Raw genomic sequence first — 13,220 nt, forward strand, 5'->3', positions numbered from 1 at the left:
ATTTCCAGAGGCAGCAATAACAGGGAGACAGAGTCATCAGCTATTAGACACTTAAAAACAAAAAACACTCTTCAACAGGAATGTTTTGTTAAAATGAAAGGACTGGATGCAAGACAGAGGAGGTATAAAGATGGAATTTCATCTTAGGGAGTTTCAACTCAGATCAATGCGTTCTGTGTTTTTCCACATAGAGACACTGAGCCAAATTCTCAGAACTGAATTAGATGCCTTTACAGCTCTTCTTTTTAAGCAAGCAGAGCTGAGAATTAGCAAGTCTCTAGATGAAATATTAAAGCAGCAGTAACTCTAGGTCACAGCTCCAGTACTCTGGGAGCAAAATCAGGGTCAAGTCAGCTTTGCAGATGCTTCTCCCAGACTGGCTTGGAGCTACTTAACTTCTGATGAATGCATATCCTCCATTTCTTCATAGAAGACATAAATAGTACACTTATGGGGAGGTTTGAAGAACATGAATCTGTCATTGAAGGTTTCTTTGTGATTGATGAGGAAGGAGATGAATTTATTCATCCTAAAAAGAATACGAAGAATATGTTGGCTGGGGACTGCTGAATTCTAACATCAGGGAACAGAGGGTGGAGGCCCTGTTTGTGTTTGAAAGATTGAAAACAGGTTTCTCAAGACATGGAACATGATGGAAATGAAGTGTTAAGAGGTTCATGACACCATCTGGGAAATATGATTGGGATGTAGTGAGTCTTTGCCACTTCGAAAAAATAAAATATTTGAGAGTGTTTAATTTATTGCATATATGAGGCCATCTTGAGGACATTACTGATGGATTAGATGGTCTTGCTTGAATTTTTTGTAGGAAAAGACTGAGATCCTATTTAAAGCACCTTAATGGAAGGAAAATGAGCTGTTGGTGACTTAAATAAGAGTTTTATTTTATGGTTATATACACTGTTGATAGGAAAATCATATTTCTTAATATTATATTGAAGGCTTTTAAAAGCAGGGGCTTTTTTAAAAACTGTTTAAAATCAAGGGTGCTTTAATTTTAAAACACTGGGTAGGAATTTCTGTTGATTCTATGATTGATTTTGAGACAGTATTTTTTTGCTGGCTTTGCTGCTTGGACGTAATTCATTCAGTTGAATTAATGAGAATTACAAACCTGTAGTTTCCATGGAAGCATGTAATGGAATCATACATAGGTGTTGCTTTTGCTTGTATTTCTGATGATAATTATTTACTATATTTTGCTATAGAAACCAGCAGCTGTCACTATTTGTATATATTGAGTTAACTTGTGATCTCATTTTGATTAGTGTATTGTTGGAATAACTCCAATGTAGTCAACAGAATTATTCCAGTTTTATTATTGTTTATACAGAGCATGATATGGTCTGTGAGGGAACTAGATTGCTTTTACTATCCCCGAGGAGAAAGTCTACAGTGCTCGTTGTTTTATTTGTTGTGCTGATTATGTTGGGAGGATTTTAAGTAGTTTGCTCTAAATGATGTTGGAGGATTTAGTGTGTGCAGAGGGGAAAGGCCATAATGGTGACTGTGAGTAATCTTTAGTATCCCTTGTGTTGAATCTTCCAAGCCAGTAGTGGTGATGAGCAAGGGTAGCTTTTTGTGCCACCTGCTTTCCATCTTCTCTTTTCAGAATCCCTCAGCATTACAGTGGAAGAAAACAGGAATGTGCTAAGTTTGCATCTTGTGTTTTTCATTGATGGAAAACAGAGGATGGGGAGGGTATGCAAAGGCACTTCCCTCTCTGCTTTGTGGGTGACTGAATCAGTGACTGCACCACTGAATTCAGGAGCAGGCCAACACAGTCATTTTTCTTAACTGGGTCACTGGAGTATCCAGATGAAAATGTACCATGCAGGAAAATGAATTGTCAAAGTAATTGGAGCTTCTTGGGATTGTTCTGGAGGACATTTGGTGAAACAAACTTTAATTGAAGGGAGATGTATGTTTATGAAAGAGAAGAGTGGCAGGCAAAAGGTATGCTGGTGGACAAAGCAAGTGAAGTTGTTAATTGCTTCCTCCTTCAGAGAGAAGATGAAAGAAACTCATTCTAGAGTGTATTTATCTCCTGCCCCATGGGCATGCATTCCCTCAAAGATTGCTTTGTGTTCTTATTAAGTACATATTTCTGAGACAGTGGAATTGCAGCTTGCTCGATGCTCAGCAACTTTGTTCAGAATTGAGTGAGTTTTAGGGAGAGAAGAGGGTCTCCAGGTCTTCCTTAAGTCTGGAGAAGGAAAGAATGACAAACACTTTTTCAGGGTCAAAAAAGTGTATTTTATTTGTAGTATCAGTCATATCTGCTGAGAAATTACTCTTTAGACCACTATAAAGGACCTAGAAGTCTGCTTCTACATATTTAGCTCTGAGAACCTTGCTGAGGATATTTCAGTTGAATGTGTTTTTGTGTTCATCTTGGTGCTCACCTGTAGTCACTATTTTATGCCACAGAGGACACCTAAGCAGCTTGTATTGTCAAGAGTGCTGCATGCTTATTCATTGGCTGCATGAGAAGTTCTGTAAATAGTTGGGCTGCCCTAAGCATCTGAAATAGTTTTAAGAGGTTATGTCACTTGAAGGGTTTGAAAGGGTACTCAACCACACTAAATCAATTTTAATGATAAGGGTAGGCTGGGTTTTTATCTTCTTCTGATCAGTTGTGTTAATGATTTTTGCTGGTATGATAGTTCTGCAAATCCAGCACACTTTCTTGGCAACTTCTTTACTGAGCTTTGAATAAGGATTTCTATTCAAGATTCTGTCAAATTTTGTATTCTTGTGTGCACTGCTGATTACTTTTTGAGTAAGATATATATGTAACCAGAACAGTGTTCTGCACCTCGAATTACCAAGTTGTGTGAAACAAAGGGAGTACTTATTCCTAATAAAGATGTTGTGATCCCTAGCAACTTGACAACACAATTTCTGTGTGACAGCTACTGTCTGTCTCTCCCAATGCTTCTGTGCTTGAGGCAAGGATTAGTGAGTCAGACTCTTGGGCTTGTGTTACACAGGTCAGGTTAGGCAGGCTGGGCTGCTGTGAGTGGGATTCTAGTTTTATTCACATCTGTAGCAGTTGTTTCAAGCACCATTTATTAAAATTTGAAGGGAAGGTACTTGGTTCAATGAGACCAGTGTTATCTCATAGATTTTATTGTTCTTTACTATACTATACTTTTACATATATTTTACTACTCCTGTGAATGGTGACATTTGCCAGTCTCCACCACAGACTGATATCTTCAGTTAATTCTTTTTCTGATCCACAAGCACTGCAATAATGGCAAGTGATAAATGCTGATTTTAACATTTTCATAGGTCTCTATATTCAAGTACAGTTTGTTTGTTCACAGATTCACATGGTATGGTAAGTGGGTACAGTAAGTTGGAATGTCCCTCATTTCAGTGGGCTCTTAAAATGGAGACTTCTGTGATTCCCCTAATGATATTTATCCCTTCCTTTATCTTCACATGACTCAGACCCCTCACTTTTAGTCATGATTGTGATTCTGCCCAGAACTCTCAAAAGCTAAAAATTTGGTGACTACTACCTAAACTGGCAGTAATGTTTTTCATATAAATTACAGGTTTCTAGCATTGTCATTCTATTAAGATAGAATACAGTCACATAGTCTTGGTGAGAGCCCTGATAACTGGACTCCTTTTTGTTCATCTTGCATCAGTCAATATTCAGAGACTTGTATAGGACTTTAATTATGGTCTTCCATCTCTTTGGATCATCCTAGCTCATTTTTGAGCTCCTAGATAATTTCCTCACTTTATTTCACTTAAAAATCTACTGCTGAAAATATGTCAGTTTCTGAAAAAAAGTACTTTGTGATGTTCTTTCCAGGATTAATTCTGTCTACTGGTTTTGCCACCTCTTAGTAGCCCCTTTTACTTACAGCAGGAATTAGATGTATTTAATATGAGTTTTCATGAGCAGGTTGTTTTTAATAGAAGGTATCCCTGCCCTCAGCAGGGGGGTTGGAACTAGATGATCTGTAAGGTGCTTTCTAAGCCAAAACATTCTGTGAATCTGGGATGCAAATAAAGGGGGTTTTTTTCAGCAGGACTCTGAGTAATGACTTCATTTTCATTCTTTATAAAATTACTAATATTTGATGTGACAAACATTATTATAATTTAGAACTGTTACATGTTTTATATAACATGATTGTTTAGTAGTAAGTGCAAAATCTGGAACAACTTGTGTTCTTCTGGGTTCATGCCATATCTGTCTCTAAATTTCCCTTTATTCCTGAAATATATTCATTTTTACAGCATAATCTAAATAACAGCATTTTCATAATTGTATTTCTTAAAGAACTTGTCATACTCTAAACACTTTAATCCTCCAATTAAGAGAGAACAAAAAGGCTTCATGCTCTAACATATTTCCTTACTGTTTGCATATTTAGTAAGATAATTTTTCACTTAATTTACTCATTGTTAATCCTACATTGAAGAGAAGTCATATTGTCTTTTAATATTATGCAGCACTAGGTCTAAATTCAAGTCTAAAATGGAATGTTGGCAAATTATAAACCCATGCCATCCCAGAGTTAGTGTGAACTGGATCTGGGTCTCTTTTCTTACACTCTCAGGTTGTCAAATTTCCTGAATTCCACGTATGAGGAAAATACAAGGATCCTACTGCTAATCATTTCCAAGCTTCAAAACAACAGGATCTGACTGATTTGGTTTCTTAGCTGCTGTCCTCTCTGAGCTGTAAAAGGGCTGCTTCCAAAGAAACCTGTGATCATTTACCAAAAGGAATGCAGTATTTAAAGGAATAAATGAATTGACAGATTCCTGTTTTTGCTATAATTAAGCAGAACTTTGATTCAGATAGGTCCAGTGTATTTTAGATATTTTAGGTATTTTTCCAACTCCACGAGCCATGATGTGTTTTTATCACATGAATCCCACTCACAAAGGGACAGTGGTGGAATGAGTTGCACTTTTAGGACCAGGAGTTAGACTAATTTTTAAGCATCTGAGGCTTTTTGTGTGCTAACTTTAGTCTGCTCACAGTGTTTCTGCCCTTCTGTCCTTGCCAGTTGAGCTGGCCAGGAGAACAGCTGAGGAATTAGTGCATCTAATTAGGCATCAGAAGGTCAGCGTGGAGTGACATGTTGCCAATGCCTCAAGCCCAGGGTGAGCTTCAGTCAGAGCTTTGACATCTGAAAGGTCATCTGCAGACAGGGAAGCTCACAGAAGTGGAAACTTGTGGTTTTCTACTCAGCAATGGCTTGGAGTTTTACCTTTGCCACCTTGTTCAGTTAGCAGATTACGGGTCGTATACCAGCCAGCAGTTTATGCAAAGCACCTGTGAAGATGCAGTGCTGTCCATACTGTGTGCTTGGCCCTTCACTTCTGGTGGACAGCTGCACCTGAAAGATGGCAGCCTCAGCCATGCTTTCTTTAGGAGACAGTTTTCCATTTCAGATACCCATTGCAGAAACATATGCACTAGTAATTAAGGTTGTAACATTTCACTGTTTGCATTGAATTCCCCTTGTTTTCTTATTGTCTCTTTATTTTGGGATAAATTCACACTGCATTTTTTGAATGCATTCAGTTGAATATATTGATCTGACTAATGGTACTGTTTGTTTGTGGAGAAGATGAGAGTACAAGCAGCAATAATGATTGCATGCCCTACCCATAAATTTTGTGACCATGCATATAGTCATGCAAATGGAGAATAAATGTGTCAACAGCAGGTTGTATATAACATTATTTATTTGTCTACCTTTGCATTCCCTTGAGTCCTGGGGTCTAGTTGTAGGTATAAGCTGGAGGTTATAGTGGGTTTGTACACGAATAATGTTTCTTGGTTAATTGATTCATGATATTAGTGTTGTCACTGGGAGAATAATTGATGCAGACATTAAAGCTACATTCCTTGAAAATGTTTTAAAAATTATATCTAAATGAAAATGCCAGTAGCTGAAATACTCTGTTAGGGAATCTTCTTCAATAAATGTCCTTTGGGAGATGAAACTTGTTCCTCATCCAACAAATCAGATGTGGATTTCTTTGTACCATAAGGTATTTTTTCCAGTCATTGTTTTTTCATATCTATCACAAAATCATTGAACCTGCACTCTGTAATGTGAATTGAAGTGAATCTGGGAATAGGGTGCTTCTGGGACTAGTGTTCAGATATGTTCAGATTGTGTCAGACTTACTTTCAGAATTTTTCTGCAAACTTATGTTCCCACAATATTATTTATCTAAAAAAATCAAAGCTGAGTTACCTGCAAAACTACCTTTTCTATATATTTGCAGTATACATAATGACTCTTTCAGAGAAAAGCAGTTCCACTTTCTACACCTGTACCTATTTTCCCCCAGACACACAGAGGAATTGGAAAGGAATATGTAAAAACCCAGCTCCAGGTCTGACTTGGATCTCCAGAAAGTGTTTTGACCAGTAGAAGTTCAAAGTAAAATCCTTGTGAACATAGGTTTGGCATTAAATGTTCAACAACTGTTTGAATATCCTCATGTTGTAAAGAAGGAATACATTTATAGCCATGTGGTGTCTTGTTTTCACATGGTGTGAAAATTAGTTTAGCTCAGTGGAACACTTCTTTTTAATGCCAGCCAAGAAACCAACCAACTTGAATTTTACAATGACATTTTTAGTCCTAAGTAGTGTATATGTGAAATGCTATAGTGGCTCTGTGGCTCAGGAAATCTTGAGTGCTGAATTTTGGTGGCTGTCTCTTGAGGTCTGAAGGTGTGGAGAAAGCTGATAGCCGAGCCTTCATCTTGTCTTGAAGTGCAGTGCTTGCCACTCAAAATTATTTCTCAGGCTAAAGTAAAGTAAAAATAATTTAAATTTATAATCTAAATTATTTGGCAAATACTGGTCTGTAACTTTGCAGAAAATAAATCTTTGGGTGCCAAGGGGTGTCTATGCCTCTTAAACTGGAGGCCAGTTAGAGCTCCATGTATGGGTCTGGGGAACTCAAGGATGTGTTTTTCATCTTGTGTTTGGGAATAGTTAAGGTATAATATTTGGGAATAATAATTGGGAATAATGAGCCCATCTTTACATGTCTGTGTGGAGCATGAGCCAGCTCCCCCTCCATCTGCTAGGGAGGGGAGCAAGGTCAGTCTGCTCCCACTGCTCCTCAGCATGACCCAGTGTGTGGCCTTCCCTGACCAGCCACCAGACCTGTGTGGCAGTTTTTTCTTTCCCAGTGTTTGCTTTCACTATGAGACCTGAAAGATGACCTGTCATAATAATCTTCCATCCAAGTGGCTTTACTTTCTGGCAGGTTTCTCAGTAAACAAATTTTTACTGTGACTGGAAATTATTTGCAGTGAGAACTAGAAACTCTACATCCAGATATGACAGAAAAATGAGTTAATGTCTTCTTTTTCTTTTTTTTAATAGCAAACATGCTGTCATTTATGCACAGTCAGTGTTCACATAGCTGAGTGGTCACTTAGAGGTGTTTTATTTTTGAGGCTACAGTATTAACTGAGTTCAATATAACTGGTTTGGTCTTCTTAACACTCAACCTTTCACAGATGAAACCTTTATTAACACTTCAGTTTGGAGACCTGGCAGTCCAGACAGTGACCTTTATTCCTCTGCTGTCTGAGACAGGCTTTATCACTCTGACAGAACCTAATTAAAATAGCAAAAAAAATAATCAGTGAGTGATGTCAGTGAGAGGCAGAGAACCAGAGTAAGAGCTTTTACTGGCCAGAGTCCATCTGTAACTAGCAGCTCTTCCTTCCCTTCTCTTCACTGATGGAGGGAATATTATTTTGCCAGCCGTTATTCATTCTCAATGACCAGGGATAATCTTTCTTAATCCCTTAGAGAGGTTTCTTTGCAAGATGTTCATTTTGAACTTTAAATCACATTTATGTAGAGCCAGATTCTGTCATGCTCTTTCCTGCCAAATGGTAGCTTCCTCTCTTAAAAATCCAATAGTGAGTAAGGACAAGAATGAAGAGAAGGAGACTTAATGATGGATCTTTAGCTAATGAATCCAATTTTATGAATTTTCACCTGCACTTACTTGTCTTCACAAACAATGACTTAAAATTTTTATTTTATTCTCAAACCCTTTCACTTAACCTGACAAGGTCTGTGGTCTTTTTTTTTTTTTTTTTAATGGAGGAGAAAAGCTTTATTTGTGCTCTTTTTCACAGGTTCAGCTCCTACCAATGAAACCAGGAGTTTATGGCCATCCCCATGCCATTAACATGAAAAATTCAGTGGCCTCTTTCAGCTGCTCTCTCAGTGATCCTGATTCTCACCAGAAATTGATATAATCAGTTAAACAAAACACTGCCATTCTTGCCTGTCTAATAATCCTCAGCAAAGTCAATGCTATTCCAGACAGACAACTTTAGAGTCTTGAAGGTCAGAATAATTCTTCCATTAGCTTATACCAGACCATTTCACAAGAAGGAAATTCTCTGTGCTTTGCTTCTCTGTTTACGTGTTAAGGCCTCTTTTCTTAACAGAGTGAAGAAGCTCCAGTGCGTTACCTTTTTCTCATTTTTTGAAGTTCTTGGTGACTATCTATCCTTCATGTCAATCCTTTTTACTTTTCTCTTATCTGTTTGTGCAATTAAGATTTGCTGGTTCTCATCAGTTTTGCTGTTTACATCTTGAGAGGTAGGCTTGTTAACTGTCAGAGTTTTCATATCTGGCTTGTTATTTTCAAATAGAGTAAGGCTGACCTTGAATCATATTCTTTACTTGGCATGTTATAGTATTTCTGTTCTCATAAACCCTATCAGAGAGATTGTAAATTTTAGTATTTCCCTGCAAGTTCCTGAGAAGCAGTGGTAATATCAGCTACCCCAGTTCTTCACTCTCAGGGACCCTTTGTGCTGAATCTACATCACAAAAGCAGTTAAACAACCATAAAGGGCACACAAGGAAGCAAGGATCTTTAAACACTTCAGTTCTTTAGAGAATCACTCTGACAATAAAAAGTATTGTTTAATCAATTCTGCAGTAAAAAACATGGATGGTTCTTATAGATGTGACTTAAAAAAGAGATGCAATTATCAGCTTCAGCCATTTGAATCTATGCAGATACTGAAACTGAGGGTATCTAAAAACATATTCCTGGTATCTCTCAATGGCTTAGTTCATAAAGCAGAGACACTTACATGTGAAAAGATTAGATTATTTTAACTCTATATTTCATTCAGTTTGTCAGACAAGATGTATCCCTTAGTTATGGTGTTTGATTTGCATGAGCTTTACCTTTCCTATTGTTGCTGTCCTTCTCTTCTCTTCTCTTCTCTTCTCTTCTCTTCTCTTCTCTTCTCTTCTCTCTCTCTTCTCTTCTCTTCTCTTCTCTTCTCTTCTCTTCTCTTCTCTTCTCTTCTCTTCTCTTCTCTTCTCTTCTCTTCTCTTCTCTTCTCTTCTCTTCTCTTCTCTTCTCTTCTCTTCTCTTCTCTTCTCTTCTCTTCTCTTCTCTTCTCTTCTCTTCTCTTCTCTTCTCTTCTCTTCTCTTCATGTTGGCCACAATTGCAATTGTGTTCTTAAGTATTAACAATTACAAATCCTGGTATCACATACTTGATAATATGGTTGCATATATGTAAGCTTATCTATGTAAGTATATATGTAACATCTTTAATTTGATGTTGTTGTGGTTTTTCAATGTACTTTATGTTTTTACCTGAGAGGTGCTGGATTGCATACAACTGAGACACTGGTGGTACACTGGTGAGGATTCTTCCCCAGTACAATAACTCTTTTTCACTTTGAAGAAGCCTGTTCATTGAAGGAGAGTTATGTGTTCAGATAGCTGGGTTGTTGGATTTGACTAATTACATCCTATACAAGCATGTCTTGAGAAGAACCTGACTTTGTATCCATTATGAGCTCAGAAATGTCTGAGGTAATCCTGAGCTTTGGGAAAAAACTAAGAGCAAGAGGAGCTGAGGAGTTTTAACTTGGTGTTTTCTATTTCAATGCATTTTGAACAAGAAACCTTCTCCATTTTAATAATCTAACCTTTTCATATGTTATTGATTGCAGTTGATGAAGGAGTTTTCCCCTGCTCAGCATGTTCAACATCCACGAAAACCTGCTAGAGGCTTTGCTGGAACTGCAAGCATATGCAGATGTCCAGGCAGTCTTAGCAAAGTATGATGGTAAGTTCAAATATTTATTTGTATTTTCTCTAGGTGACTCACACAGAATAAATATATTTAAGTCAAACTCCTAATATTTAGGAAACACTGTAATTAAATTGATAGCCGTAAGCTTCATACATGCCCTTACACAATCCTTTATCCAAGATTAAATACTGTGCATTTTTTCTGCCAGCCCATGCTGAAATCATTGTACAGGGTGATGGCACTCACTAGCAGCTCCCCTGTGCTTTCTTTGTTTTCTTTTGATGTTTAAAGAAATGACTGTTTAGGTTCTGCTGAATTTTTATTGCATGCTATTCAAACCTTTTCTGAAGAAAATATTATCCCCCATGGACTTACCTGTGATTGTTGACTTAGTAGCATGGAAGAGAACATTGGTTTAACTTCATAGCACCCTACTGAGTAGCAGACTTCATTTCTTATAGGGAAACTTTGGGAAGCTCAGAAGACTAGGTGAAAATTTTGTATTATTTTGTTTTGTTTTTCAGTAGACATTGGTTTATGCAGCACTGCAACTCTTTTAATGTTCAAAACACAGCTGCTGGAGCTCTAGGTCTTTAAACTTGAAGGCTATTTAAGAAAAACACAAATAAGCAGCTGGTTACAAGTAACATTAGTGATAATCACTTCTAGCAGTCCAGTCTGGAATGTTTTCAACTCTTTTTGGAGTCAAATCATTCTAAGCAGAGATCAAAATGTCACCCAGGCCCTTGAATACTGCCATTCAGTAGCAGTAATGACTCTGGAAGAGATCTTGGTTGTACTTAGTCTGATTGAAGACATTGGCAGTTAAAGTGGTAACATCAGAGCCTTTCTAGTAGCTCCTTGTATTTCAGTAATTCCTGTGACCCTGGGAGAGATGTCGATGTTCTTTTTTTTGCCATGTTAAAAAGCAAAAATGTAGAAATGCTGGTTTTTATTCCCCAGGCATCACAGTATGTTGGCACCTTCTAGTCTTCAATGTAGTTATGAGGTAATAGTTCTGGGAAATAGCAGAACTGTGACAGAGCAGGGTATTTAGCCTGTATTCTCAAATCTCAAGACTGAATTCCAGTGCCAGCTCTACTCTGGCATACTGAAAGCACTGATCCATGATCTTAAACAATACCATGGTAGCACTTTATGTCATGGAAGTTGATAAAAATTGCAAGTGTGTTTCATTTTCTCAAAAGCATGTGATAGAGTCAGAACAAATGAGACTTTTAAAAATAAAGCTCTTACTTTGGCTGTTTGAGCATAGGCAGTTTCAGCTCACACTTTGGTATGGTGTGTGTATGCACTGGGTTTGCAAAAGGACTCAGCAAACACAGGCTTAACCAGTATAACCCTCACAGTTCATGAGTCTCAGAAGGCCTGTCTCAGGGAGTCTCAGCTCATTTTGGAACTCATCAGCTTCATGTGTTGTAAGATTTATTGGAATATAAAACACTGAACTCATTTATACTTTCCTATCTGCAGTTTCTGTTGGTCCCACTCCACTGCTTTTTTTTGACTAAGACCAAACCTGATTTATTGTATTTTGATAACATATGAACAAATTATTTCCTCAAGCAGTCTGCTCCCACCCTGGGCTAAAAAGTTGGACCACATCATGTGAAACCTCAGCCTCTGTAAGCAGATGCACTGCTTTACCAAAAGCCATGTGTTAAATTGTGTTTATATTATGTACCTGGCAACAGAGCTGATGTCCATACTCATTATTCATGGAAAAAGGGTCTCATTAGTGGAACAGCATGCACTGTTGCTGAGCTACATCATTATGGTTTCAGAGTTCAGTGTCTGTCAATAGAGTGAGGATGACCTAAATACTGTTGAATTCTGAAAATATTTTTGGCTCTGATTTAACACATATCCATGTTATTTGCAGCAGAAATAGTGATGGCTGGGGGAGTTGGTCTGCTTGTAGTGATGCTTGGAGCAACTGATTTATTAATTTCCCTGGGCAGCCAGTTGCTTTGATAGATATTAAGTGATAAGCTGGGCACTGTGTGAAAACCCAGACTTTTCTGTCAATTTAAAGTCAGGTTTAGACAGAATGGATGCCTCTGTGTTTAATCTTAGTAATGCAATGGTTCCTCTCTAAACCTGTCCTTGCTTTCATTTTTTAAAGTATAGTATTTTCCAGTGAGACTAAAAGCCTTCTGGTTTGCAGGATGAACATCTTGCACAGATTCTTTTCTCTTTGCACATACCTCTTTGCAGAGAAAGGCCACATCACCATGCCAGAGTCCCAAATGCAGAGTTCACTTGAGACAATATTTTAGAGCAAAGGACACATAGAAAGGAAATGGGGTTTAAATACAAAAGATCTCATTCTGCTCTATGTTTTGATACTTTTCTATTTGGTAACAGCTTGTTCAAGCAGAATCCTGCCTTAAATTAGTGTTATATCAAAATGCAGGCCTTTGAAGACACACTTTTGTCTTGGTTTGAAAAGCCAGGTGTCTGCTAAGGAAGGCAGGAGCCTCCCTTGAAATGGAAAATGTAACCTCCTTCCCTCCGAATTATTATAATTTTGAAATTAGGCACTCTCAGGCAAAGATATGGGAATAGGAATACCAGTTCTTTAATAGAAAAATTAAAAATACAAATGTAATAGTACAAAAAACCACTGACAGAGTCAGAATATGACCTGACACCCTGTGTAGCAGTCTGATTAAATGGTGGCTGCAGTCCTCCTGGAGTGGCGGGTGTGGTTCTGTTGTAGCAGTGAGCCTGTACCAAACCTCTGAAGGTCTGATAAGGGTGTGGATGGGCCTGGTCTTCCTCTGGGAATCCAGTGGGAAAAGGCTGTCTCTGGTGTTCCAAATTTCAGATTATATCCAGGTAGGAATGCTTGGCTCCCCCCCTGGGTGGAGCCCAAATCTCCCAGTGGGATGATGTCATTTTATCTGTCATGCAGTGACACTGGGTGGCTCATTAACAGCAGATATTTCCCAGAGAGAGGATTGGTTGTGAAAGAGATACAGAAAACTGCCCAATTAAGAGGAGATAACTGCCCCATCTCTAACAGATGGCAATAGAATACACACCCCCAGCTACATCTTGCAATCCAAGACAAC

The 13,220-nt window shown here is 38.0% G+C and overlaps 1 protein-coding gene across 1 annotated transcript in view; it reads left to right on the forward strand.

The window, feature by feature from the left end:
- Window positions 1–13,220, forward strand: part of ST7 (suppression of tumorigenicity 7) — a 136,005-nt gene that overhangs the window by 98,477 nt on the left and 24,308 nt on the right. Inside the window, exons 9-10 of the mRNA XM_058022524.1 lie at window positions 2,000–2,003; window positions 10,049–10,155. Of these exons, the coding sequence (XP_057878507.1) occupies window positions 2,000–2,003; window positions 10,049–10,155 (111 nt within the window). The remainder of the gene's footprint in view (window positions 1–1,999; window positions 2,004–10,048; window positions 10,156–13,220) is intronic.

The sequence above is a fragment of the Melospiza georgiana genome, chromosome 4 (genome assembly GCF_028018845.1).
Source record: "Melospiza georgiana isolate bMelGeo1 chromosome 4, bMelGeo1.pri, whole genome shotgun sequence".
Classification (NCBI taxonomy): Eukaryota; Metazoa; Chordata; class Aves; order Passeriformes; family Passerellidae; genus Melospiza; species Melospiza georgiana.